General features: G+C 32.9%; 8 protein-coding genes across 8 annotated transcripts; 7 read left to right on the plus strand and 1 right to left on the minus strand.

Annotated features, from left to right (window-relative positions):
- Positions 1-50: 50 nt before the first annotated feature.
- RO3G_06077 (uncharacterized protein) lies at positions 51-1,161 on the plus strand (the record flags this gene model as incomplete). Its single annotated transcript, XM_067660667.1, has 5 exons — positions 51-130; positions 182-326; positions 376-597; positions 655-813; positions 862-1,161. 5 exons carry the CDS (start codon positions 51-53, stop codon positions 1,159-1,161), a joined length of 906 nt encoding a protein of 301 aa, XP_067516768.1.
- A 166-nt stretch (positions 1,162-1,327) lies between these two features.
- On the plus strand, positions 1,328-4,729 carry RO3G_06078 (uncharacterized protein; the record flags this gene model as incomplete). Its single annotated transcript, XM_067660668.1, has 6 exons — positions 1,328-1,333; positions 1,391-1,685; positions 1,817-2,011; positions 2,066-3,582; positions 3,641-3,822; positions 3,877-4,729. 6 exons carry the CDS (start codon positions 1,328-1,330, stop codon positions 4,727-4,729), a joined length of 3,048 nt encoding a protein of 1,015 aa, XP_067516769.1.
- Positions 4,730-5,057: 328 nt separating this feature from the next.
- Positions 5,058-5,310, minus strand: RO3G_06079 (uncharacterized protein; the record flags this gene model as incomplete). The annotated part of the gene is made up of 2 exons (XM_067660669.1): positions 5,058-5,093; positions 5,152-5,310. The coding sequence occupies 2 exons, from the start codon at positions 5,308-5,310 to the stop codon at positions 5,058-5,060; spliced, it is 195 nt and encodes a 64-aa protein (XP_067516770.1).
- A 1,152-nt stretch (positions 5,311-6,462) lies between these two features.
- RO3G_06080 (uncharacterized protein) lies at positions 6,463-8,459 on the plus strand (the record flags this gene model as incomplete). The annotated part of the gene is made up of 10 exons (XM_067660670.1): positions 6,463-6,699; positions 6,846-6,925; positions 6,985-7,004; positions 7,058-7,073; positions 7,130-7,212; positions 7,266-7,356; positions 7,412-7,485; positions 7,534-7,701; positions 7,754-7,881; positions 7,926-8,459. The coding sequence occupies 10 exons, from the start codon at positions 6,463-6,465 to the stop codon at positions 8,457-8,459; spliced, it is 1,431 nt and encodes a 476-aa protein (XP_067516771.1).
- Positions 8,460-9,601: 1,142 nt separating this feature from the next.
- On the plus strand, positions 9,602-10,299 carry RO3G_06081 (guanine nucleotide-binding protein alpha-3 subunit; the record flags this gene model as incomplete). Its single annotated transcript, XM_067660671.1, has 5 exons — positions 9,602-9,621; positions 9,670-9,799; positions 9,853-10,091; positions 10,151-10,178; positions 10,228-10,299. The coding sequence occupies 5 exons, from the start codon at positions 9,602-9,604 to the stop codon at positions 10,297-10,299; spliced, it is 489 nt and encodes a 162-aa protein (XP_067516772.1).
- Positions 10,300-11,195: 896 nt separating this feature from the next.
- On the plus strand, positions 11,196-11,666 carry RO3G_06082 (uncharacterized protein; the record flags this gene model as incomplete). The annotated part of the gene is made up of 3 exons (XM_067660672.1): positions 11,196-11,369; positions 11,424-11,481; positions 11,533-11,666. 3 exons carry the CDS (start codon positions 11,196-11,198, stop codon positions 11,664-11,666), a joined length of 366 nt encoding a protein of 121 aa, XP_067516773.1.
- Positions 11,667-13,047: 1,381 nt separating this feature from the next.
- RO3G_06083 (uncharacterized protein) lies at positions 13,048-14,993 on the plus strand (the record flags this gene model as incomplete). The annotated part of the gene is made up of 6 exons (XM_067660673.1): positions 13,048-13,282; positions 13,434-13,702; positions 13,757-13,812; positions 13,858-14,333; positions 14,390-14,515; positions 14,668-14,993. 6 exons carry the CDS (start codon positions 13,048-13,050, stop codon positions 14,991-14,993), a joined length of 1,488 nt encoding a protein of 495 aa, XP_067516774.1.
- A 760-nt stretch (positions 14,994-15,753) lies between these two features.
- Positions 15,754-18,480, plus strand: RO3G_06084 (uncharacterized protein; the record flags this gene model as incomplete). The annotated part of the gene is made up of 9 exons (XM_067660674.1): positions 15,754-15,757; positions 15,867-16,153; positions 16,209-17,215; positions 17,273-17,353; positions 17,413-17,538; positions 17,592-17,772; positions 17,825-18,196; positions 18,246-18,359; positions 18,409-18,480. The coding sequence occupies 9 exons, from the start codon at positions 15,754-15,756 to the stop codon at positions 18,478-18,480; spliced, it is 2,244 nt and encodes a 747-aa protein (XP_067516775.1).
- Between the last annotated feature and the right edge of the window lie 5,368 nt (positions 18,481-23,848).

Below are 23,848 nucleotides of genomic sequence, written 5' to 3' on the forward strand. Positions count from 1 at the left end.
TCCACGGAATTTCTTCTTTTTTTGCTTTAATAATGATAAAATAATCTAAAATGCCTTCTTATATAACCGATGCTGATTTATCAAGTAATCAACTTGCTTTCTGTGGCGGTGTAGCAGGCGTTGTTTCAAGGTTTTATTCAGAAAGTATATTAAAGGAAGAAGGCAACTCACTATTTTATAGATTTGTCATCGCTCCACTAGATGTTGTCAAGATACGAATGCAACTCCAAACACACTCAGTACATGTCAAAAACAATAAACAACCAATCAAATATTCAAGTATTCTTCAAACATTAAAAACAATCATGAAAGAAGAAGGCATACGAGTAAGATACATACAAAAAAAAAAGTATTTTAATTAATAACAGTAAAAAGGGACTTTATAAAGGAAATATGCCAGCAGAATATCTTTATTTATCATATACAATGATTGAATTTTGGTCTTACAAGGAATTAGAGCAACTTATAGAATCAAACCAGAAACAGATACCAGAGACATTAAAATCATTTGGATGTGGTATGATTGCTGGTAGTATTGCTACAGCTAGCACTTATCCATTTGATCTATTAAGAACTCAATTTGCAATAGCTCAAAAGGTACATAAAATTATACTTTTCGATAATAATAGATGGGTACTAAACAATGAGAAATAGAATCATCGAGTGCCACAAGAAATTATGAATATTTACAAAAAGGAAGGATACAGAGGATTTTATAAAGGGTTATGGCCAGCTATTATACAAATCATGCCATATATGGGTTTGCTATTTTCAAGTTATGACATATTTGCTAAAGGATTCAAGAAACTAAGAGTGAGTAATAATAAAAGACAACTTTCAAGTATTCACATTATTACAAAGGATAGCGAAAGAGTCTCATCAGCCTACAAGCCAACACATGACATGATGAGTGGCGCATTATCTGGTATGACAAGTAAAATAGCTGTTTACCCTTTTGATTTGGTGAGAAAAAGATTACAAGTTCAGGGCACACCGATTCCTTGGTATACCTGCTTTTATAACGTGGCTAAACAAGAAGGTGCGAGAAGTCTTTATAAAGGCCTTGCGCCTTCTTTAATTAAAGTAGCTCCTGCGAATGCAGTTACTTTTATGGTATTTGAAGAAGCAAAAGATTTCTTACTCTGGTTTAAAAAATGGTAGCAATATTTTTATTATTTGGTGCCACATTAAAATCGCACATGTTTTTTTTTTACGAAAAAAAACTTTTTTTTCCCCCTCTTTTTCTTTTTCTTTTTTTTCTTTCTTGCTTTCATAAAAAGACCGTTTCTTCTTCTTCTTTCTTTCTTTTCCTTTCTTTATATAAAAAATGACGGTAATAGAAGTAATAAAAAAACAAAACAAACAAAACAACTCACATACTTGCTTTTAGAAAGCAGAATTAGAAGCCAAAATCGAGCATAATCGAATTATGAGAGATAAATTCATACAAATGCGTCCTTTACTCAAGGATAAGAACGTGATATCAGACTGTGAAACTCAAATAAAAGAATATCAAAAATATATTGATTACTTTACAGAAGAGTTGCATCGATTGGAAGCCAAAGAAGAAAGCCAGGACCAACTGTCTATACCACAGCAGCACCCACCTAGAACGAGTTCCATGACAACGAATGTGACTACTCTTGTTCAACCAGGTTCAAACAAGACAAAATATTCCAATCTTGGTAAATACGAAAAAACGCAAGCTTATGTGTATGTTTCATTCATTATGAGTTATTAGATCTTTTGATGTCCGAAACTCCGTACAATAAACCTAAAGTATCACTCAAGTTACATGAATTGGAATATAAATTAGACGTTGAAAAGACAGTATTAAAAGGCATCAAAGGGATGGCAGAGGTATTAGAAAAGAGTACAGGGGATCGAAGGAATCGTACGGACATTCAGGATAAAATGTATGAGAGTATGGAAAAGTTGAGTTTATTGAATTCTGCTTTGAGAAAGTACAAGAGTTTATATATTGGTGAAGGAGGCGATGAAGATGATTATGGTAACATATTACATACTTTTTACGCGTATCTGAATGCTTATTCCGAAATTATAGAATTAGAAACACCACCTTCAGCTCGTTTACCTCCTGGATTTAGAAGACCAGTGACGGGTAAACTTCAGTTGGAACTGTTAGAAGCATGTGAACTAGCACATGCTCCTACTCGAATGATTCGTACTCCGGCTACAATCGTCTTGGTCAAGATCGATAATCAAGTCGTTTTCCGTTCAAGACCTACTCGAAATGACAAGTGGAATGAACTTTGTGAAACACACGTCAATAAGGCCTCAGAAATTGAAATCAGTATTTATGATCAATCAACAGAGAAATCATTGCCTATTGGTGTACTTTGGTTAAAGATTACAGATATCACAGAAGGGCTCAGAAAACGAAAGATTCCTCAGTGGATGTTGGCTCAACAACAACAAATACAAAATAAAGAGGAAGGAGCGGGAAAAGAAGAAGATAACCCAATGGCTGCACCTGCGATAAACAATAATGTACTAGAGAATAATAATGGTATCGAGGCATGGTTTGATGTAGAGCCAGTAGGTAAAATTGCCCTTCGCTTAAACTTTGTACGTGCGGATGGCAATCGTCGTCCGATGGATAAACTGGGTCGTGCAGGTGCTGTGCGTCAACGTCGTGAAGAGGTTGTAGAAGTTAACGGTCACCAATTTTTGGAAAACAGATTCTACAATGTCATGAAATGTGCCTTGTGCCAAGAGTTCTTTGTCAATAGCGGATACCAATGTGAAGATTGTGAATACACTTGTCACAAGAAATGTTCGAGTAAAGTAGTCACTAAATGTATGGCGAATTCGACAGAAACAGTTTCGGACGAAGACAAGTTGAACCATAAGATTCCTCATCGATTTGAACCCATCACAAACATTGGTGCTAATTGGTGTTGTCATTGTGGTTACATGTTACCCTTGGGCTCTCGAGGTGCCAAGAAATGTTCTGAATGTGACATCACGGCACATACGCGTTGTGAACGCTGTGTACCTGATTTCTGTGGTTTGAGTATGGAAATGGCAAATCAAATGCTTGCAGAAATCAAGGCAGCTGCTAAACGTAAAACATTGGAAACCAAATCTTCTGGCGATCGTATATCCAAGACAGAAAAAGTCGAAGAAACAATGGCTGAGGAAGGGGATCAGAGAGAAGAAGAAAAGCTTGCTACTCAACTTTCTCAAGTTACGATGGATGAACCACCGGCTCCACCACCCAAGAGTCCTATCATTGTTCCTCAAACACCACCTACCATGTATAATAATCAACAACAACCACAATCACCTTATTCACCTCAGCAACAACCTATGAGTATGCCTCAACCGGAAAAAATGTATCCTCCTCAACAGCATCGTCCACCCGTTCTTCCTTCTCATGTTCAAAGTCCTTATGGACAGCCTAATATGGATCCTAGATACCAACAACAACCCTATTATCCTCCTCAACAACAGCAAATGAGACCCCAAATGCCTTATAGCCCTCAACAGCAGCAGCACATGATGCGTCCTCCCATGAGCCCTTATCAACAGCAACCACAACAACAAATGGTGCCTCAAGTAATAGAGAATGAATCAATCGTGTTATCTCTCCTTAACTTTTTTTTTCTCTTTGTAGGGACAACCTATGCAATCACAAAAGAACCGTAAAGTTGCCTTAGAAAACTTTAGTTTCTTGGCCGTGCTTGGTAAAGGTAACTTTGGCAAAGTCATGTTGGCAGAAGAAAAGCACGATAAACAACTGTATGCTATCAAGATGTTGAAGAAGCGATTCATTATTGACAATGATGAAATCGAAAGGTAAAAAAACGTGCATACACACAAAAGAAGAAATGCTCATTCTATTCAAAAAAGTGTTCGATCTGAAAAACGTGTATTCCAAGCTGCCAACCGTGCACGCCATCCATTCTTGATCAACCTTCACTCTACTTTCCAAACCGAGAGTCGTGTTTACTTTGTGATGGAATATGTGAATGGTGGTGACTTAATGTGGCATATTCAACGAGGTCAGTTCTCTGAAAGAAGAGCCAAATTTTATGCATGTGAAGTCCTACTGGCGTTGGAATACTTTCACAACCAAGGCATCATTTATCGTGATTTAAAACTTGACAATATCATGCTCGGTTTGGATGGTCATATCAAGATGGCTGATTATGGTCTTTGTAAAGAAAACATGGGCTACGGTTACACCACAGGCACATTCTGTGGTACACCCGAATTTATGGCACCTGAAATCTTGAAGGAACAAAACTATGGTCGTGCTGTCGACTGGTGGGCTTACGGTGTGCTCATTTACGAAATGCTGCTTGGACAATCTCCTTTCCGTGGTGAAGACGAAGATGAAATCTTTGATGCCATTTTGGAAGACGATATCTTATACCCTATCAATATGTCCAGTGATTCTATTTCCATCTGTCAACAACTCTTACAGCGTGATCCCAATAGAAGATTAGGTGGTGGACCAGATGATGCTGTGCCCATCAAACGACACCCCTTCTTCCGTGGTGTGGTATGGGAAGACATGTTGGCCAAACGTATTCCACCACCCTTTTATCCCTCTGTGACAGGCCGTTTGGATACGTCCAACTTTGATGAAGAATTTACGAATGAAACACCTGCGTTGACACCCATCGACTCCAATTTGAATCGTATTGAGCAGCAAGAGTTTCATAACTTTTCATATGTTGCTGAATGGGCTTGTGCATAAAAAAAGAAATTCTGTAATTTTGTTATTTTTATATAAAAATGTTTTATCTATCTTTTTTCATAAAACATCCATTGTCTTGAACTTTTAACTTATTGAACATTATATGATTCGTAAAAGTAACTCAGTCTTTCTCTTCATTCGATCAATTGAACAAGGTTTTGCAGTGCTGATATTTCCTCTAAAATGTTTTTATCACACGAATTCCCCTTTTTGTCCATTGTTCCAAGCATACATGTAAGGCTCTCTTTTATAAACTCATTCAGAAAGACAAGTTTGTATTATCAATCTTACTTTTGGCTGAATAATTTATTTTCTATTTTAAAACAACTTATTCGTACTTGTGCTTAATGTCCTTCCATTGTTTCTAATTTATACAAGTTTAGTCTTCTCCTTTTTATCAAGTATTTTTATAATCAACTCACGCCCTTGTTCATGTCATCCCAAACTCTAGAAGCAAGAGTGTCAAATCCAACTTCGAAAGCAATGGCACCAGCGAAAACTGTGGTAACAAAGACAGAGTTCTTTTTAAACACTGTGGTGTAAATTGCACGAGACAAACCGGTAGAGGCAGCAGCAGGCATTTTTAATGGAAAGAGAAAGAACCCCCTGCCCAATCTTTTTCTTTTCTGTGTGGATCAAGCTTGTGTAACGTATTTTCACAGTAAGCCCTTTGTGAACAGAAAGAAATAGGATTTTACTGGTTAATATTTGATGCCTCAAATCTAATAATACAGTTGCTTTTTTATGTAATCTGAATGTAACTCATGTTAAATTGATTTGAAAATCACAATCCAATTGAAAATCAATGTTTTGAAAAGGGAGAGAATAGGGTTGCTATGGCAATTGCTGTAACAGTTCATTATACGGATTTTAAAATACATTCTCACCTAGCTTTGTTAACATTGTTTTAGAAACAATTTGTAAATGTACTTGTTGAACTGATTCATCTTGACAACCTATTTCTTTATATCACATTTTTATCTGTTTTATATCATGTTCCCCTTGTTGCTTTCATGTAAATGAAGCATAAATTGTTTCTGCAATAGAAGTTTTATCTCCTTCAAATTCCGGGTAAATTTGTTTTATTGGCTTGCAGATATTCTACTTTTTTGTTTTTAATTTGTGACATGATTCACAAACAAAATTGATTGAATTTTGTGTAGATAGCAGCAAAACATGACAGTAAGTGTAGATCCTAATTTTCTTATTAACAAATGAACAATAATTAAATAATGAATTCCTTTTATTAAGAAAGTATTAGACTTTTTTTTTTAAAAGTAAATATTGATTATGGGTTTTCAATGATTGAACTCAGAAGTTATCGTTAAAGCTAATTATAAAAAAATTGGCTATAAAAGGGAAAAAAGAGTCTAAAAATACAAATATTTGTAAAACACCAATGGTAGTAATAAAGCCAATAGAACAAAAAAGATGGGTTGGGTTTGGTTAGTTATATGGTATACAGCAAGCCTGTGAATGAAGACTTGTTATAATCAAATAGATGAATATAGTTAAATGTTCCTCGCTATTTTGTACATGTTTCAAGTAACACCAATTATCGTTGTCACCATAAATAAGGAGTTTGAAATCTTGTCTGGCAAACTCAAACCACTTGTCCTACATGTACTTTTTTTTTTTCTTTTAAAAAGGAGGATTTTCTTTCTTAAAACCCTCGACTTTTTCCTATTTCCCATCCTTTTCTTTTCTTTATTTTTATTTAATCCGATTCTATTATGAAATTATTAAGCGTGAGTGCTGCTATTCTTGCCATTGTGTCTAGCACTCTAGCACAATCCACCAATGCTTGCGACCCTAATACGTGTAAATTACCCAATTGTCTTTGTCCTTCTCAAACCCCTCCTGGTGGTCTTAGTCCAAAAGATGTACCTCAATTTGTAACAATTACATTTGATGATTCCATTCAACCTCAACTGTTGGCTACAGCAAAAGATTTATTAAACGTGAAGCAAGTATTCTGTGTTTTGTTGTCTATTTGTTACTAACATGTTGCTCCTTAAAAACTATGCAGGAACCCTAATGGTTGCGCTGCAAAGGTAAAGAGAATAGTCATTTGTAAGAATAAAAAGTTGACTATTTCTAACATTTATATGCATAGGGTTCATGGTATGTGTCTATGCAATATACCGATTTTGCTCTTGTTCAACAATGGTACGCTAATGGAAATGAAGTTGCTGAGTAAGTTTAGAAAAGTAAATGAATATATATGCTTATTAATAAAATAACTTTTATTATAGTCATACATTTACTCATGTTGGTAAGTTTTTCATTATGAGAAACAATGAGATAGCTAACAACACCATACAATAGGATCTCCTTCTTCTCAGTAAAGAATAAGAAAAAAAAACACACACACACATGGATTAAAACGTTTTATGATAGAGAAATTGCTGCTGCTCGTGCCATGTTGAATCAGTATGGTGGTGTTCCCCTTGGAAAAATCAAGGGTTTCCGTGCTCCTTTCTGTAAGTTCGTTTTTCAATGATAAGCAGCAAAGTGTCTTATAATTAATTTATAGTAAACTATACGACCGATACATTAAGAGAAATTTCTAAACAAGGTTTTCAATATGATACTTCAGTTACTGCTGTTGTTGATGATTGCTACTGGTAAATCGAAAACCTCAAAAAGGGGAGGGTTCTTTTTTAACATTCGAGATTCTAGGCCATATACTTTGGATTACGGTTTAGCTAATGATTGTTGGAATAACGTTTGTGGTACTCAACTTAAACTTCCTGGTAAGATAATATAATATTGTTCCTTCAGTAAGCTCATATTCTTTGTAGGTATTTGGGAAATCCCCATGTATGCTGTTTTGGATGATGCAAAAACTCCTCAATTAATGGATGTCTATTTGGCTGGAAGTCCATCTAATGTCACAGCTTGGTCCAATGCTAATTTTGATAGACATTATAATGGAAATCGTCAACCTTTTGGTATCTACGTTCATCCAAGTAAGTATTTTGTTTTTATATACGTCTATATATCCTCACATTCCTATTACAGCTCACTTGACAAATTCTCCTGGCCTTCCAGACGTCAGCCCTCAAAAGAATGCTGTTGTCGATTTCATTCAATCCCTTCAATCCAAACCCGATGTTTGGTTTGTTAGTAACGAACAACTCTTACAATGGGTAAGTAAATTAAGGGTTGACGCTTATTCTAACACATCCATTAGATGCAAAACCCTGTGCCTGTCAGTCAATTGGCCAGTCAACCCTACATGCAATGCACTTTACCCAACATTGGCAAGGAAATCTGTAACGGTCTTGAAACTATTAGCACAGCCAATAATATTGTGTCTGGCAGTCTTTTGAACAGCTGCAACTTCAATACCGAGAATTGGGCTACTTGCTTCAACTGTCCCGCTAATGCACCTACGGTTGATAACCCTACACCTGCAAGTGCTGTAGCTAGTACAGATGCTAAATACCGTCATTTGGTACCCAACAATTGTGATAGTATCTGGTGGGATCCTGTGGCTGGACAATGTCTCTGCTCCAACACGACTTGTGCTTATCAAGATACAGCTGTTCCCGTAAATACCAACGCTTCTTCATCCAATAACCAAACATCACAAGGAACTGCCTCTTCTTCTTCTTCTATTTCTCAACAGGCTTCCTCTGGAAGGAGTAGTGAGGCTGTTAGAATTGCAGGCCCCTTTCTTGGATTTGCATTGACTTTGGCTATGACAGTTATTATGGCTTTATAATACGCTATTTTATATAATACAAAAATTTTATATTTTTTAATAAAAAAACTTCAATGTAAAAGTAATAATGTAGATGACCCTACAGGAAAAAAAAAATCAAGTTCAATTTACTTTGCGCATATTTCACAACGAGCCTTGGGAAAGAAAGGATAAAAGTTTTTGTTTACAAAACCGGATAAATACATAGACCGACTTGATACACAAAAGTAGCAATTTTTTTCTTTCTTTCTTTGTTACCTTTAATTTCTTTCTTTTTTTTTTCTTTATTCTTTTTTTTTAACACCTAAAAATAAAAATAGCCAATTAAAAGAAAGAAAAAATACGTCAAAAATATCTATTTTTTCTTTTTTAGTGAAAAAGATATTATTTTTGAGGAAAAATAAATACAAAAAACCATGGGCATATGCCATTCTTCAGAAAAGGATGATCCAGAAAGAAAGAGGAGCAGTGAAATCGATAGATATTTGGAAAAAGAAAAGATTGTACGAGAGAAACAATGTAAAGTGTTATTATTAGGTAAAAGAAAGGAAAGAAAATACAGATGGAGTGGAGCAGTAATGTTAAGAATAACTTTAGGAAGTGGCGAATCAGGCAAATCAACCATTTTAAAGCAAATGAAAATTATCAACATGAATGGTTATTCAACAGAGGAATTATTTACATATCGATCCATAATCTACCGTAATGTGGTTGAATGTGCACAGACCTTAATCCATGCCATGGCAAAATTAGAACTTTCTTATGAAAAACGAGAACTTCGAGTAAAGAAAAGATTGCCAAGATAAAATAGAATTGATTGTTCATGTACATTGTATTTAGGAAAATGTTGATAAAGTACTTGATTATAAAGTATCAGGAAATCCAAAAAGTCAACTAAGTCCAGAAATTGTGGCCATTATTAAATTATTAAAACAAGATCCTGCAGTGATATCATGTTTTGAAAAGAGAGACAAGTTTTATATTATGGATTCAGCTCCATAGTAAGTCGAACAGATTTATTTTCATTATAAAATCTCATTTTGTGTGTGCATAGTTTTTTTGATGCGATTGAAAGAATAGGACAAGCAAGCTATGTACCTGATGAACAAGATGTCTTGCGGGCAAGACTAAAGACGACAGGAATAACAGAAATACAATTTCCAATGGGTGGATTATCAATACAGTAAGTGGATAGACTGTAAAAAACATGTGATACTAATTCCTTTTGAAGCATGTTTGATGTGGGTGGTCAACGCTCAGAAAGGAAAAAATGGATTCACTGCTTTGATAATGTGACTTCTGTTATATTTTGTGTAGCGCTTAGTGAATATGATCAAGCCTTATTGGAAGAATCAAACCAAGTAAGATTACATAGACGCTGTATTGTTGACATTGAAAACTAATTTAGTATTAGAATCGCATGTTGGAAAGCTTAGCTCTATTTGAATCAGTTGTCAACAGTCGATGGTTTATCCGCTCCTCAGTCATGCTACTGCTGAATAAAGTGGACATATTCAAAGCTAAATTAACCGTATCTCCACTTGAAAATTATTTTCCAGATTACGGTGGAGGTGCTGATGCTAATAAAGCGGCTAAATATATCCTTTGGAGATTCTTGCAATGTAATAGAAATAAGTTAAGCATTTATCCACAGTAAGTTCATTTATAATCCGGAAAATCTTTTTTGTTGCTGAATCGTTTTGTATGAATAGTTTAACTCAAGCTACGGATACATCAAATGTAAGTTATTTTCCCGAGAATATTAAGTTATCTCATATATTTTTTATAGATTCGGTTCGTCTTTGCAGCTATCAAAGAAACTTTACTACAAAACGCACTTCGAGATTCTGGCATGATATAACATTTTGTACATTTATATACACTTAATTACTCTTAATAATAACCTTGTAAATCTTTATAATCTCATTCGTTCTTCTATTAAAGTGACTGTTTACTAATAAAAATTTTTTCAATCAAAAAAGTATAAAAAGGGCTTGAAAACTGCGAAAATAGTTTTTTTCTTTACAACACAAATGAATTAAACAATTGACATAAAAAGCATTCGTGTGAGATGATTGCCTCGGTAATTATCGTTGAAACATTGAAATCGTCAAACAATTGAAGAGCTACTACACACGGATTGGGTGCACCGAGTGGTTAGGATCTGGTCTTCGTACCAGCCTATGGCATTATGTGCAATTCTGTGTGTGATATGTATATCACAGTTTGTATATAAAATAGAAATGAAAAAAAAGGTGGCTTGTCATGCGATTTAAGCTTGCTTCCGAGAACATAGTTTTTTTTTTTAAAAAAAAAAAAAGCAGGAAATATGTCAGAGTGTCTGGTTACGATGCTTTTATCACTTTGACTTTTCATATTCTGCCTAAAGTTTTAGGTTTCTAATAGACTTTTATAAAATAAACATTTGTCCCGAAAATGATCTAATTTGGTACAAGAATGCTTGTGTAAATATTACATTTATAATAGTCTTTTGAATGTGATTTCAGTAAAATAAAAATATACTTAAATATTTATTTAGTACATTTATACTGTAGTCAGTTATCATTTCTATTCCCTTTTCTTTTTATAAACAATATTACGGTCTTCGTTTGTCATATTTTCTAAGTATGATATATGAACAATAAAATAACACGGAATTTGATTGGCCATTAAACTTTTTTTTTTTTTTTTTTTTTTTTTTTTTCCAGAAAAAAATTGAACCTTCTTTTTCTTTCTTATTATTAATATACCCAGTTTATGCCCAACATAACAGAATTATCAAAATCCACATGGGATTACCTTTTTCCTCCACAATTTCAAACTGTCAATTGTTGGTATTGTGGTGAGGATACAGATCTTGATCTTAAAGCAGGCGAATCTGAAAGACATTGGTATTGCAGCCATTGTGAAAATGTGAATCGTAAAGATGAGGTAAGAAGATATATTCAAACAACTTTGCTTTATATGCTTATATATCGTATATAGAATGGTGATATCATTGATCCTTCTGTACCGTCTAAAACCTTAGATCCTCCTTTCAGAGGTAACTAAAGGGACAAAAAAAGTCACTCATTTATTTATTTTATTTTTACAGTGACAACATATGTGCCTTATAAATTGGATAAAACAAAACCCAAACTATGTGATCGTTGTATTAATAAACAATCCATAATACGATGGTTTGCTGATGACTTTATTCCTGATGATGAAAACGTAACGAATGATTAATGGTTATGATTGTTATGCTTATGTTCTTGATAGCAACCGGATTATAATGAACGCGTGAATAGATATGTGGAATATAAAAGATACCTTGACAACCGATATGATTTATGTAAAGATTGCTTTTATAAATTAGAGGAGTATACAAACACACTTAATAAAAAATATGGGCAAGCAAGACAAATGGAACCTATCAGGGAAGATGAAGATATATTACGACGACAACATGAATTAACAGAATATGATCGATGTACTGTCAAAGAGGCTTATCGTTATCGATCCCTCACAAAGTTCAAAACACAGCGTCTAATTTGGGTCTTGACTCATGTGTTGAGTTTACTCTTCTTTTTATATATGCATCGTCATCCACAGATCGTCGTTAAGACCAATGCCTTATGGGAAGATGTGCTGTTGTATCCATTTGGAATACCAAGCTTAAAAGACGTGACACGTTACCTTTACGATCATCTAAAATGGATTATTCCAAGTTATTACAGTGATATCAAGATCATTCTGATGTGTTTTGAAGATAAAAGTAGAGATTATTGTGATACATTGACAATTACAAATGGAGCACGCGAATTATTTGTATTGCATCTAATGGCGTATTATGGCATTTGTTGGCATCCAGCGTTGTATACTTGGTATAATGAGACTCGACGCTTTCATTTTTGGAAGCTTTATTCTGTAAATTTAATTATAAATGAACTCGTAACACGTATATTAACGCAATAGAAAAGGCTTTGCAACACATTTTATTTTTATTTAGGATCATTTTGTTCATGTATCCACAAGTAGTCATACATGCTCCTTTAAATCCCAAACTGTGTGCTATTATATATACAATGGTATTATTCGTACAACATGCTACAAGTCAATTAACATTATATTCTAGTTGGTGTTAATACCATTTTTTTTGATAAGAGTGAGAGAAGGATATAGAAACGTTTATGTACCTTGCAACATGAAGAAAATAGATGCAAAAATTATTAATAATCACGATATGAACCAACACCATAACAGCGCTAATCTTGACAACAGCATTAGTCTTGATAACAGCATTAATCTTGGCAACAACGTTAGTATCCATAACAGCAGCAATCCTAAACACAATCCGCAGACATCAGAAATAGAAAACCTTAGTTCGAGTCTAACGTTACTTTCTTTGTAAAATAAAATTCATCCCTTTTATAGATCATTAAACAATAAGGGTAACACATCAAAACAGTATCAATTGATCATAAGAACAAGTGACCCTGATTTTATATAAAAAATAAAAGGAAACCTTTTTTTTTCTTTTTCACGTTTTGTTCACTTTATAAAAATGGCGAATGGTAGAAATAGAATATATTTTGTAATGGCATTCGTGATATCATCCATACCTGCTATGATTGGATTTTATGCTTTGAAATCAAATTGGATTTTTATGACTACTACTTTATTTGCTTTGTCATTCATCAGTCTTGGTCTATCTACTTTTCTGTTTCTTGGTTACAAGACATTTAAACACAGTAGACCCGTCATTGTCTCAACGTTGGTTAACCTCAATTTGCTGCTGCAGCCTGCTACTCGGTACTTGTCAAGGTCAAGACTGATTGGCCCTTTGTTTGCTGGCTTGATGCGTATAGGGTTTTTTGCCTTTTTTGTAGTGTTGTTGATGAGCGATCATGTGATTCGGATGGTATTAAGGTTGTGCGTTGGCAAACATCCAACCAATCGATATTATTGTAAGTTTCTACAGTCATATAAAAAGATAACTTACGTTTTATTTAGCCATTACAAGTGCGATGGATCCACGGCTAAATATGTTTGATAAGTCTATTCTAGTTATCAAATATTTAGAAGACAGTGATTTATTTCATCAAAGAAAGCGTTTGACAGAAGGAGCAACAGATTTAAAAAGACCCAAATATTCACTCTCGTTGGCATATACACTTTCAATAGCCAGTAAACTTGTTTATGAAGATGTAGAGGTGATTAAATATGAGTTGAAAAAAGCTGGATTTGATATCGATCGTACATTTCGTCCGATAGCCTACAAGGTAGCAAATAGAGGCGTATTCTTTTCAAATCTATTATTTATACAGACTGTATAGAATATTTGTGCATTTATAGCAGAAAAAGATGATGACATTCTACTCGTATTTAGAGGGTAAGTAAAGAAAAATACACAGAAAGCATCTAACATTTTAAATAGAACAAATCCATTGAATATGCAAAACTATATTACAAACATTACATTCAATATGACTCAAATTCAATCACTTAAAGGGGTATCAATGGGCAAGGTCCACCAAGGATTTTGGAAAGCGATGGGTGAACCAAAGACAAAGGAAAATAAATTACTCTCTAAGCGTACCTTGCGTATCGAATTAAATAATACATCTGTTTATAGAACCATCGTTTCTGTCGTGAAAGGTGTCTTCAAAATGTTTCAATTCTTATCTGTTCATTTGTTTCATCATGTCAAGGAACCTATTGACAATACATGGATTGGACCTGATCAAGACATTCGGTCACACAGCATGTACAGTCAAGCAGAACAATATATCTTGGAACTCTTACATAAAGAACAAGAAAGCAAAGGGCTTGGCTTATCGTCGCACGGACGTACAAGAGGAAGAAAGAGATTGTTCATTACAGGGCATTCACTTGGTGGTGCCATGGGAACAAGTAAAGAAACTATACACAAAAAGAAAGAGGCAGCTTGATTTAATAATTTTGTATAGTTTTCTTGGCAAAGATGCTTCAATCAAACAGTCCACTTTTAGACTATTTTGAAGGATTATATACATTTGGGCAGCCAAAGATAGGTGATGCGGTATTTTCAAGGGTGTTTAGTCCTCAAATGTCAAGTAAAATATTTCATCATGCTTATAATAATGATATTATACCAAGAGTACCTACTTTTTCTGATTACTAGTAAGTCCTCTTTCTCTCATATTAACAGTAGTAAAGATACTCATATGATCGGATAGTACACCACCAGGTACATTGGTATTTATAGATTCAGCGTATAATATCACGCTTTATCCACCTAACCCACATACCAATGAGCCTGTCCCTGTTCGACCTATCTCATTTGTTCATCTGTCAGGATTACTCAATAGACACGTTATCAAGAGACTCGTTCAGGAAAATCAAATTCGTATTTTATTCCGTATTTTGTTTCCCTTCTTTTTAAACGACCACTTCCCTTCGGATTATTGTGATAGCTTAAGAAAGGGTAAAGTCAATTGGGTTATTATGGGCAGTCATGGTTTAGAGGGTGGTAACAACAATGGTAGTAATGATAAAGATGATGGCTATAGTATTGTAGATGTTCACAGTTAATAATAATAATAAAAAAGGACCACACTTTACTATATGATAGTATATGAAAGCTACACACACCTTGTAGATTTGACTAAGTGACAAAAAACTCCGTAGTGTTTAACTGTCACACTTTAACTGTTACAAAAAAAAAAAAAAAAAAAAAAAAAAAAGTAAGCAAATATACACACACACAAACACACATTTTTTTTCTCGCAATAAATAAATAAAAAGACACCCATTACAGATACACACATACATACACACACACACGCGACATGCCACTTTTAAATAGAAAAAAGGTTCCACTCGCACCCACTATTCCCTATGAATCCAAACGAAAAAGAAAAGAAGTATGGTATCTAAGGTCAACGAATGAAGTGTTTGATAATTATGAGTAAAAAAAAGAAAACTTTTTTATTCCATCTTGTCACTCAATGTTGTATATAGAGACTATATCAATAAATTATCATTATATCACCAGGCTATTTGGGAATGTGAAGTAACGGGTAGACAGAATTTAACTTATGAGCAAGCTTTGGAAAGTGAAAGAATGGAAGCAAGTCGAGTCGAGTTTAAATTTTCTGAAGTATTAAGAAAAATGATGCTTATCCGAGCACAGTTCCGTATGTGTGTGCATGTGAGCAGGCCATTCAAATTACTCATACTATTTTTTGTAATATAGAGACAGTGCGTTTGGATGAATTAGTGGATGATATGATAAACTATTTTAAAAATAATTATCTGATAGGCGAAATCGCTCAATGCACATTAAATAACAATGAGTACAGTATGAATGACAATGAATATGCGTATAATTAACACCTCTATAAAGTTATTTTGCTAGAATTGTTGACGTTGTACCTGAAAACCGATCTTCTTTAGACTTTATAGCTGCTCAACAAGCATCAAGTTCTAGTAGACAGCCCACAGGCCGATTGCGTTTTCCTGAAGCCTTTGTTCATCCATCTTCTTTTGAATCCGAAAAACATTTTTCAACAGGAAAGGCATATAAAGTACAACTTGTGGATGAACACGGTCGATCATTAGAAGAATACATTCGTACAGTAGGAGAATCTTCTATAAGAAGAGATACATCATTTAATCCTCGGAATATCCAATGCTTTATACGCGAATGCCTTTATAGAGATAGCTATATGGGTGCTCCCTGGTTAATTAAGGTATACACTACAAGAACTCTGTTATACTCGTACATTTCTTATATATGCTCTTTAGCCAAATGTAGCAGAGGCTTACTCTATTGATGTCACTTTACCAAATCATTTGAAAGAAGCACAAGATGATTTTCTTAAAATCAACAAGAGACGTAAAACGACCAAGACCAACGAAGAAAAGGCTGCCGAAAAGCGCAATAGAAAGGAAGAGAGTTTGATCCAAAAGGCTAAATTAAAAGAAGAGCGTGATCGACAAAAGGAAGAACGTAAACGTCAGGCGGCTGTGAAATACCCCTTGGAAGATTTGGATCTTCCCATCTATCGTAAAGATCCTTTGTTGAATTGGTTCTTGGTAGACATGTCGCCACAAAAGTATAACCAGCAAAGCATGGTAATTCCTTACCCAAGTGGTGGAAGAGCGCCGAGACCTGTATCTCATCAGGAATCGGCCATACCTAACGAACTCTTGGATTCGTTTTTAGCTGTTTGGTCATTCTTGACAGTATTTGCGGAACCATTGAAGGTTGCGGCTTATAGTGTGGATGAATTTGAACAGGCCTTAGTTGCAAGTCAGCCCAAGGCCAAGGTGCTTGCAGAATATAATGCATGTTTGCTGAATGTGATTATCAGAGAACGAGATGATGATACACCAAACGAGATCATTAATGGTGACGTTGCAGAAAATTATGTAGAACAATTAGAAGAGGAAATAGATAGCGATGAAGAGGATGATGAAGATACCAAGAAAGAGAAACCATCAGTACTTCCTCGAGTAGAAAGAGGCTGGCAAGATAAAGAACAGCTAAGGATTAGTCACAAGTGGGATCATAAAGAATTACGCACAGGTTCAGAACGTCGAGGTTGGGAAACAAGCTTGATTGGCTGCTTAAACAATGTAGCCACTCCAGACATGGTTCCTGATCTGGATCAGATTTTACAACATCTCGTTCCTCGCGTCAATTCAACAGCTGCTGAAAGAGAAAAGCAATACCCGACTTTGAGTCTAAAGCAAAAATTGGATATTTTGGAATTTTTGGTGAATGTAGTAAATGAATCCAATTTGATAAAGTAAACTATCAAAAAAAAAAAATAAAAGAAAGCACTTGCATAACATAGTTAATCTAGGAATTATATGGAATACTGTCAAGAGCAGATAACAGAATATCGTAAACAAAAAATTGAACTCAACAAGGAAAGCAAGGCTCTGTAAGTTAGTTTATATATGTATGCATACGAATTGCTTTTATGCTTACACCTTTTAATAGTTCTATTAAAAGAACTGAAATGGATAAACGAGATCGTGCTGAAAAAGGATCAAAAGCAGATGAAGATTCTGGTCATAGTGATGATTCCGATAATGAATCTGAAAGCAATTCGGATGATAGTGAATTGTAAGTAAATGTGACAAGAAAAAAAGGAGAATAGATGTTTATCTATACGATAGATCCAACGAAAGAAGCTTGACACGCGAACACAAACATCAGTCAAGACAAGACAAGCTGAAACAAAAGCAGCAAGAGAGACAAGAAATAGAACATACTCGTAAAAAGACACATGATGAACAGCGAAATAGAGCAAACGAAAGACGTAAATTGGAAGAAGAGGAGAAAATATTAAGGAAAAAGGTAAACAAAAAGCAAATAAAAAGGGGAATGAAAAAGTTCATTTTTATTATAGGAAGAGCATTTAGAAAGATGTATGAGAAGGTACATGACACTCAGAATACGTCCTCTAGGAAAGGACCGGTTTTACAATCAATACATGTACTTTGACAACATTGGTGTATCCAATACATATGGATCAGGACGACTATATGTACAAAGCCCTTCGGATGCAGATATTCAACTTTTGATGGAAAGAGATTACTTAACTGATTTGCCTGAGCGTCACTGTGGCTATGGTGGTGGCCGTTGGTTTGTGTTGAGATTGATGAAAGATCAAGGGTTAGTAGAAGAAAGTAATTGGTTAGAGAATCGTATGAATGAATTGGATTCTAGTAATCCAGGCAGTTATAAAGGCTGGTGGAAGTACTATTCAGAACCTGAAGAAGTAAGTCATCATTAATGAAAGACGATTGATATTCATGCATATATTTTAGATTGAACAGTTGCTATCTTGGCTTAATCCAAAAGGAACAAGAGAATTAAAATTGAAAAACGAGATTTTGAAACAGCAATCAAACATTATTGATTCTATCAAAAAGAGAAACAATGTAAAAATCATCTAATATTCTAAAAGTATGCGACTTATAGTTATAATAGGCATCTCTTGAAATTGAAACTACTGATTTATCAAAACGTTCAACTCGAGCAAAAACTACACCAAAAAGTTAACTTAACTCCATTTGATCCCACTCATATTTCTCTTTCATTTAAATATCAACCTTTCATCTTTTTATAATATAAATTGTGTGTTTTTTATCATTAATATTCATTCTCTCCTTCCCCTAAATTGTTATTAACTTGAATCAGACGGCTTTATTGAGTCGAAACAAAAGCAGATTGCAAACATTATCAATGAATTGCAACGGAAACACATGTACAAAGAAATATATTTACTACCCCCCTTTTTTTTTGTTTTGTTCGTATTCTAAACCGTTAAAAAAAAAAAAAAAAAAAAGGTGATTTACTTAGAACGTATCAAGCAACGTTTCTTAAACTATTTCTGTGGTGATTTTTAATTAGGTTATACTCTTTTTTTTTTTTTTTTTTTTTTTATCAACTGAATAAAATAATAAGGAATAATAATTTAAAAAAAAATTGAACTGAAACCTTCTAGAGGTAAATGAATCCTCTATTACACTGATATATATATATCAATATGATATATAAATTTGTGTGAATGTGGAAGCTTTACACAGTTTTCTGACAAAAAGACAGTCAAAATACATTGGGAAAATGGTTTATACGATGGCATAGTATGATGTTTGCAGATAGTAAGAGTAAAATTAACGATACAAAGAAAATAGTGCCTGAAAACCTAATGATTGGGTTTCTATATAATTTCTCTTAAATTTTAAGGAAAAGGCATGTATTACCAAACTACGTCTTTATATAGAATATGGAAATGTTTAGGAACCAAAGTGAATTCAAGGTCAATTACAATCGACCTAGATGGATAATGTAACATTTTGGAGCCAATCATGCTAGCAAGTCCTTTTAGAACACCTTACAATCAAAAACCGTTTTATTAAAAGGTAATTTGCCCAGGTTAGTTAACAAGGCACTAGTATTAGCTATAATTAAAGTATGATCGAACTAATTGTCAAGATTATGGGTTAGTACAGTGCCTAGAGCAAAAACCCTATTTGTAGCAGTAGTAATAGTGCTATCAAAAGTGTCTATTAACAAGTAAAAACCAAATATAAATCCAAGTCCACCTTTTTATTCATTTATTACCGCACGAATTATAACTACAAGGCTAAATTTAAAGCAGGTTTAATGAAATGAAGCTTCCTAGCCGTGCTTTTATTCTCAATTTAATGAAAAAATAAAATAAATTCTTTTTATCTATTTCTTTGTATCTTTTACAACTGCAGTTTGATTTTAAGCCCTGATGACGAGTGTGAGATTGGGTGAAAAACCATTTTCTATACCGTAGACGAGTAACCATCATATATTCTGTCTTCATTTCGCCAACATTATAATTATATAGGAAACCCATTCATTTAGGGGAATCAATTTTTTGATAAAAAAAAAAGAAGATTTTATGAAGCTTAAAATCCAACCTCTAAGCAGGAAAATATTGTGAATATGCTCATAGGTATAGAAGAACTATATGGTTAATAACCGATTTGATGAATTAGATATTACCATGAATAAAATAATCCTGAGCATAAAACATATATTGTTTTCATCAATAATAAGTAAATATAATTACATAGTTATTTCATCATGTAGAACGCTTATTTAGAAGTGTAGGTTTATTAAATATGCGCTGCTTAGAAGAATTGCTCCAATAATTCGGTAACAGGCACTTATAGAAAATTATGAATAGGATTGTTTGATCTGAGATGTTTGTTATCAATTTAAAAATACATGAGCAGTTGTCAAATTAAGAGATAGAATAAGAAATAAGCTACATAATGAGGAGACAACAATGTCTCAATTTGGAGTTGCATATTATGATTAAAGATAAAAAAAAGGAGGGGGGGCATTGGCTGTACTAGATTGTTTTTTTAGATTTGATTATTAGAAAGTAAGGGTGTCTGAATGTTGCACTCTTCAAACAGAATAATTCAAAGCACTTATTGCTGTATGCTTATTATAATGAGGCTTTTTTGAAGTAAAAAGTAGGGGATAATTAGAGAAAATTCAGCCGTTGGGTAACTCAAACTGTCAGAGACTTAAGTACATTCGGTTAGTTTCCGTGAATTACTACCATAATATCACAGGTTGCCAACAAAAAGAAGCTAGCTACTCTTTCAAAAAAAAAGGAGCTATACTATAAATAAAATCTTCTTTATGGTAAAAGTATAAATAAGTTTTTGTTTGGTAATGCTTCAGATAATGTAAAAATACAAACATTTTATTTCGATTTCGTTGTGAAGCTTTTAATAACTTTATTTTTTTAAATAAAATACTAGATTTAGCTTGTTATATTTGGGTACAATGAATTAAATGAAGGTGTAATTTAGTATCAATCGAGCAAAAGTTGTAGAGATAAATAAAAAACAGTAAGTACATCTATGAAAGTAATTTATAGCGCAAACAAAGATCTCTTTTAATTTTAACAATATACACTCATGAACTGGCTAGCTTATGATGAAAATGTAGTTAATATCATTATTTTATTTGCAAAAATATGTAAGAATTTTAAATAAAAACAATTATTATGCAGATTAAATCGGAGTCGAACTATATGTGATGTTATTACAAATTATTTACCATAAATAAGATTTCATACACTATTTTCACATACTGCTTTACAGACATATATTCTTCTTAATTCAAATACAAAGATAAACGATGCACAGAATGCATGAAAAATATTTCCTGTCTAGTCATCAAATAATTACTTAGTAATAATAGATGCTTGACTCAATAAGAGACATCTATCTGCATATGTGAATATGGTATTGAATCAAGTATGGTATATTAAATAATATTTTCTTTTTTCCAACTACTCACATTTGGCAAGGTTTAAAAATATCCGAGATTAATTTTTATTTTTTAAATACACAAAGATCAAAAAGCCTATTATAAATGTAGAAAGTAAAGGATAGTATCTCATTGTAGCAATAAAAAAGTTTAAATAAAGTAAACATTTATCTTTGGCCTTAGTCCCTATCCTTCCTTTTTTTTTTAAAAAAAAAAAAAAAAGCGACGGAGACTATTGCACAAAATAATAAGACGCGAGCTGTTTTGTCTTTCAATGAGTTATAGATTCAAAAAGCAGAGCTTTATTTTTGAAATTTTAATTTATATGAACTTCAGATGGTATTTTAGAGATTTCTTGTTTCTACTTTTAAGAAAAAAGACGTAAATTGAAAAAAAAAATATCATGGCCTTTATCTTTATAATGAACATTATTTAAATGTGATCTTTTTGAAAATAGATATTTTGTATTTTTTTTTAGAATGAAGGAGAGATTGCTAAGATCAAATCCATATATAACACAAAAGACAACATGTTTTTACTAATACATGATTTTAAACAAAAAAAAAAAAAAAAAATGGTAAAAGAGCTTATGAGAGAATTTAAAATGCAAAAGTGTTTCCCAAAGATAATTGCTTTTAGAAAAAATTAGACGTCTACTCTTGCCATTTTCCATTTAAAAAACCGTGCGATGATTTTTATTTATTATTTGAAAGAATAGAGATGAAATACAAGGCTTATGTTCTATATATGTTGTCAATTATTTGATGTATGCTACATAAACAAACGATAGTTTATGTAATGAAAGGCTTTTAATAGATCAATTATACTTTTTGCTGTATTCTTTTTTATCATGGCAACTTTATCGTACACACGATGCCATTTTAGGCTTTTCTTCTTCTAATAGAGGTTTCCTCTTTAGTAAATTTGGTAAGGTAATTGGAAATAAAAATTAAATATCTATGGAATGTTTCCCCCCCCCTTATGGATACAATGCTACAGAATAAGCAACATACGTATGTTTTCTAGAGCGATTCACTGAACCAAGCGAGGTTATCTTAGCGAAAGGGACCTAGAGAAATGAAGCTCCTTGATATCTGTTATATAGAGGATTCCACAGAAATTTATTCAACTCACGTCTTTATTTCTCCACAGAATAAAATGAAACAATGTTCGGGAAAATGGTATACATTGAAATGATTAATAGAATTAATGTAAGGTTTTCTTTATTGAGGTACATTTGTTCCTTTTTATTATCATTACATCATCAAACTCCAACTGCAACATCTTCTCCGTATATAAATTTCAATTGTTATTCTAGTGTACATATGGTCGATATATTATTTATATCAAAAATATAAAAAAGAGGGCATGGAACCATTTGCTATATTTAAATTCTAAGAGTTAATGGAGACGATGGAACATGTGTTTGGAAGCTGATTTAGATACATTGTAAAAAGTGAAATATATTTCTAATTACAAATATCCTCATTTCTCCTCAAAGTAGCGCTAATTATAGATTAGTCCAAGAGATAAAAAAAATGAAAAAGATCTATTTATAAAGTATTTAATATAAATGTAAATCCGGAAGGTAATTTTGTTAATATATTGATCCATCAATGTATGATGAAAGCTCTTTATTAAACTTAATCTCATGTTCAGACAATCATGATAATGTATAATTCGCTGCTCTTGACTATGCTCGGTTCTCAATAAATTGTAATGATATATGTGCTTATAAAAAAAGGATAATTTTAATAGTATCTGGTATTAGATGTTCTTTATTAGAAGAAACAAGATATATAAAAAAAAGATTATCGATTATTTCCTTTATTTAATGATATAAAATTTTATGACCATGGTGAGATATTAAAAACCCTCAAAAAACAAAAGTTTCCAATTACAGAACAATGCCCTATCAATAGTCCAAGTAATTCGTTATTACTATTATTCATATTACAGTAATATAAGCAGCATAGTCGAGCAAACTGTTTACTAAAAGTAAAGATTGAAATGTAAATTCGTTTTTCAAAAATGTTTTAATTACAATCAAGAGTTTAATAGAAAACAAAAATGGACATAACTGTAACATGCTTGAGTAAGTTTAGACTATAGCAACAATTTCATGATCGACGTAAGTATAGTCGTAAATTCCCTATGTTTATTAAGCATACAGGTATAACTATGAAAAGGTAATATAATCATCAAGACTTCATAAAACTTTTTTATTTGTTTATTTATATAAATGATACGTATAGCTGTAAATAGAGTATATAATGTTTAGTCTTACTGTTTACTGAATTCTTTTTTTATATACTTTATTATCATAAATTTTACATAAGATGTTATCAAGCTGTTTAATTTTTGAAATAAAGTCATATAAATTCAGATACAAATGAAACTGAATTGGGAATAGAAATTATCATCTGCTTTAGTATTAATTGATAATTTTATTGAAGTTAAATTTAATATCGACTTTAGTTGCTAGTCCAAGTGCAAACTTTTTATAAATATTCTTCTTCATGTTGGCTGAATATAAGTGATATTTAAGACAACTAACATTCAAAATAAGGCAGGAAGTTAAGCAGGTTTCATAATATACATT

The sequence above is a fragment of the Rhizopus delemar genome, genomic scaffold (assembly GCF_000149305.1).
Source record: "Rhizopus delemar RA 99-880 supercont3.4 genomic scaffold, whole genome shotgun sequence".
In the NCBI taxonomy this organism is placed as follows: Eukaryota; Fungi; Mucoromycota; class Mucoromycetes; order Mucorales; family Rhizopodaceae; genus Rhizopus; species Rhizopus delemar.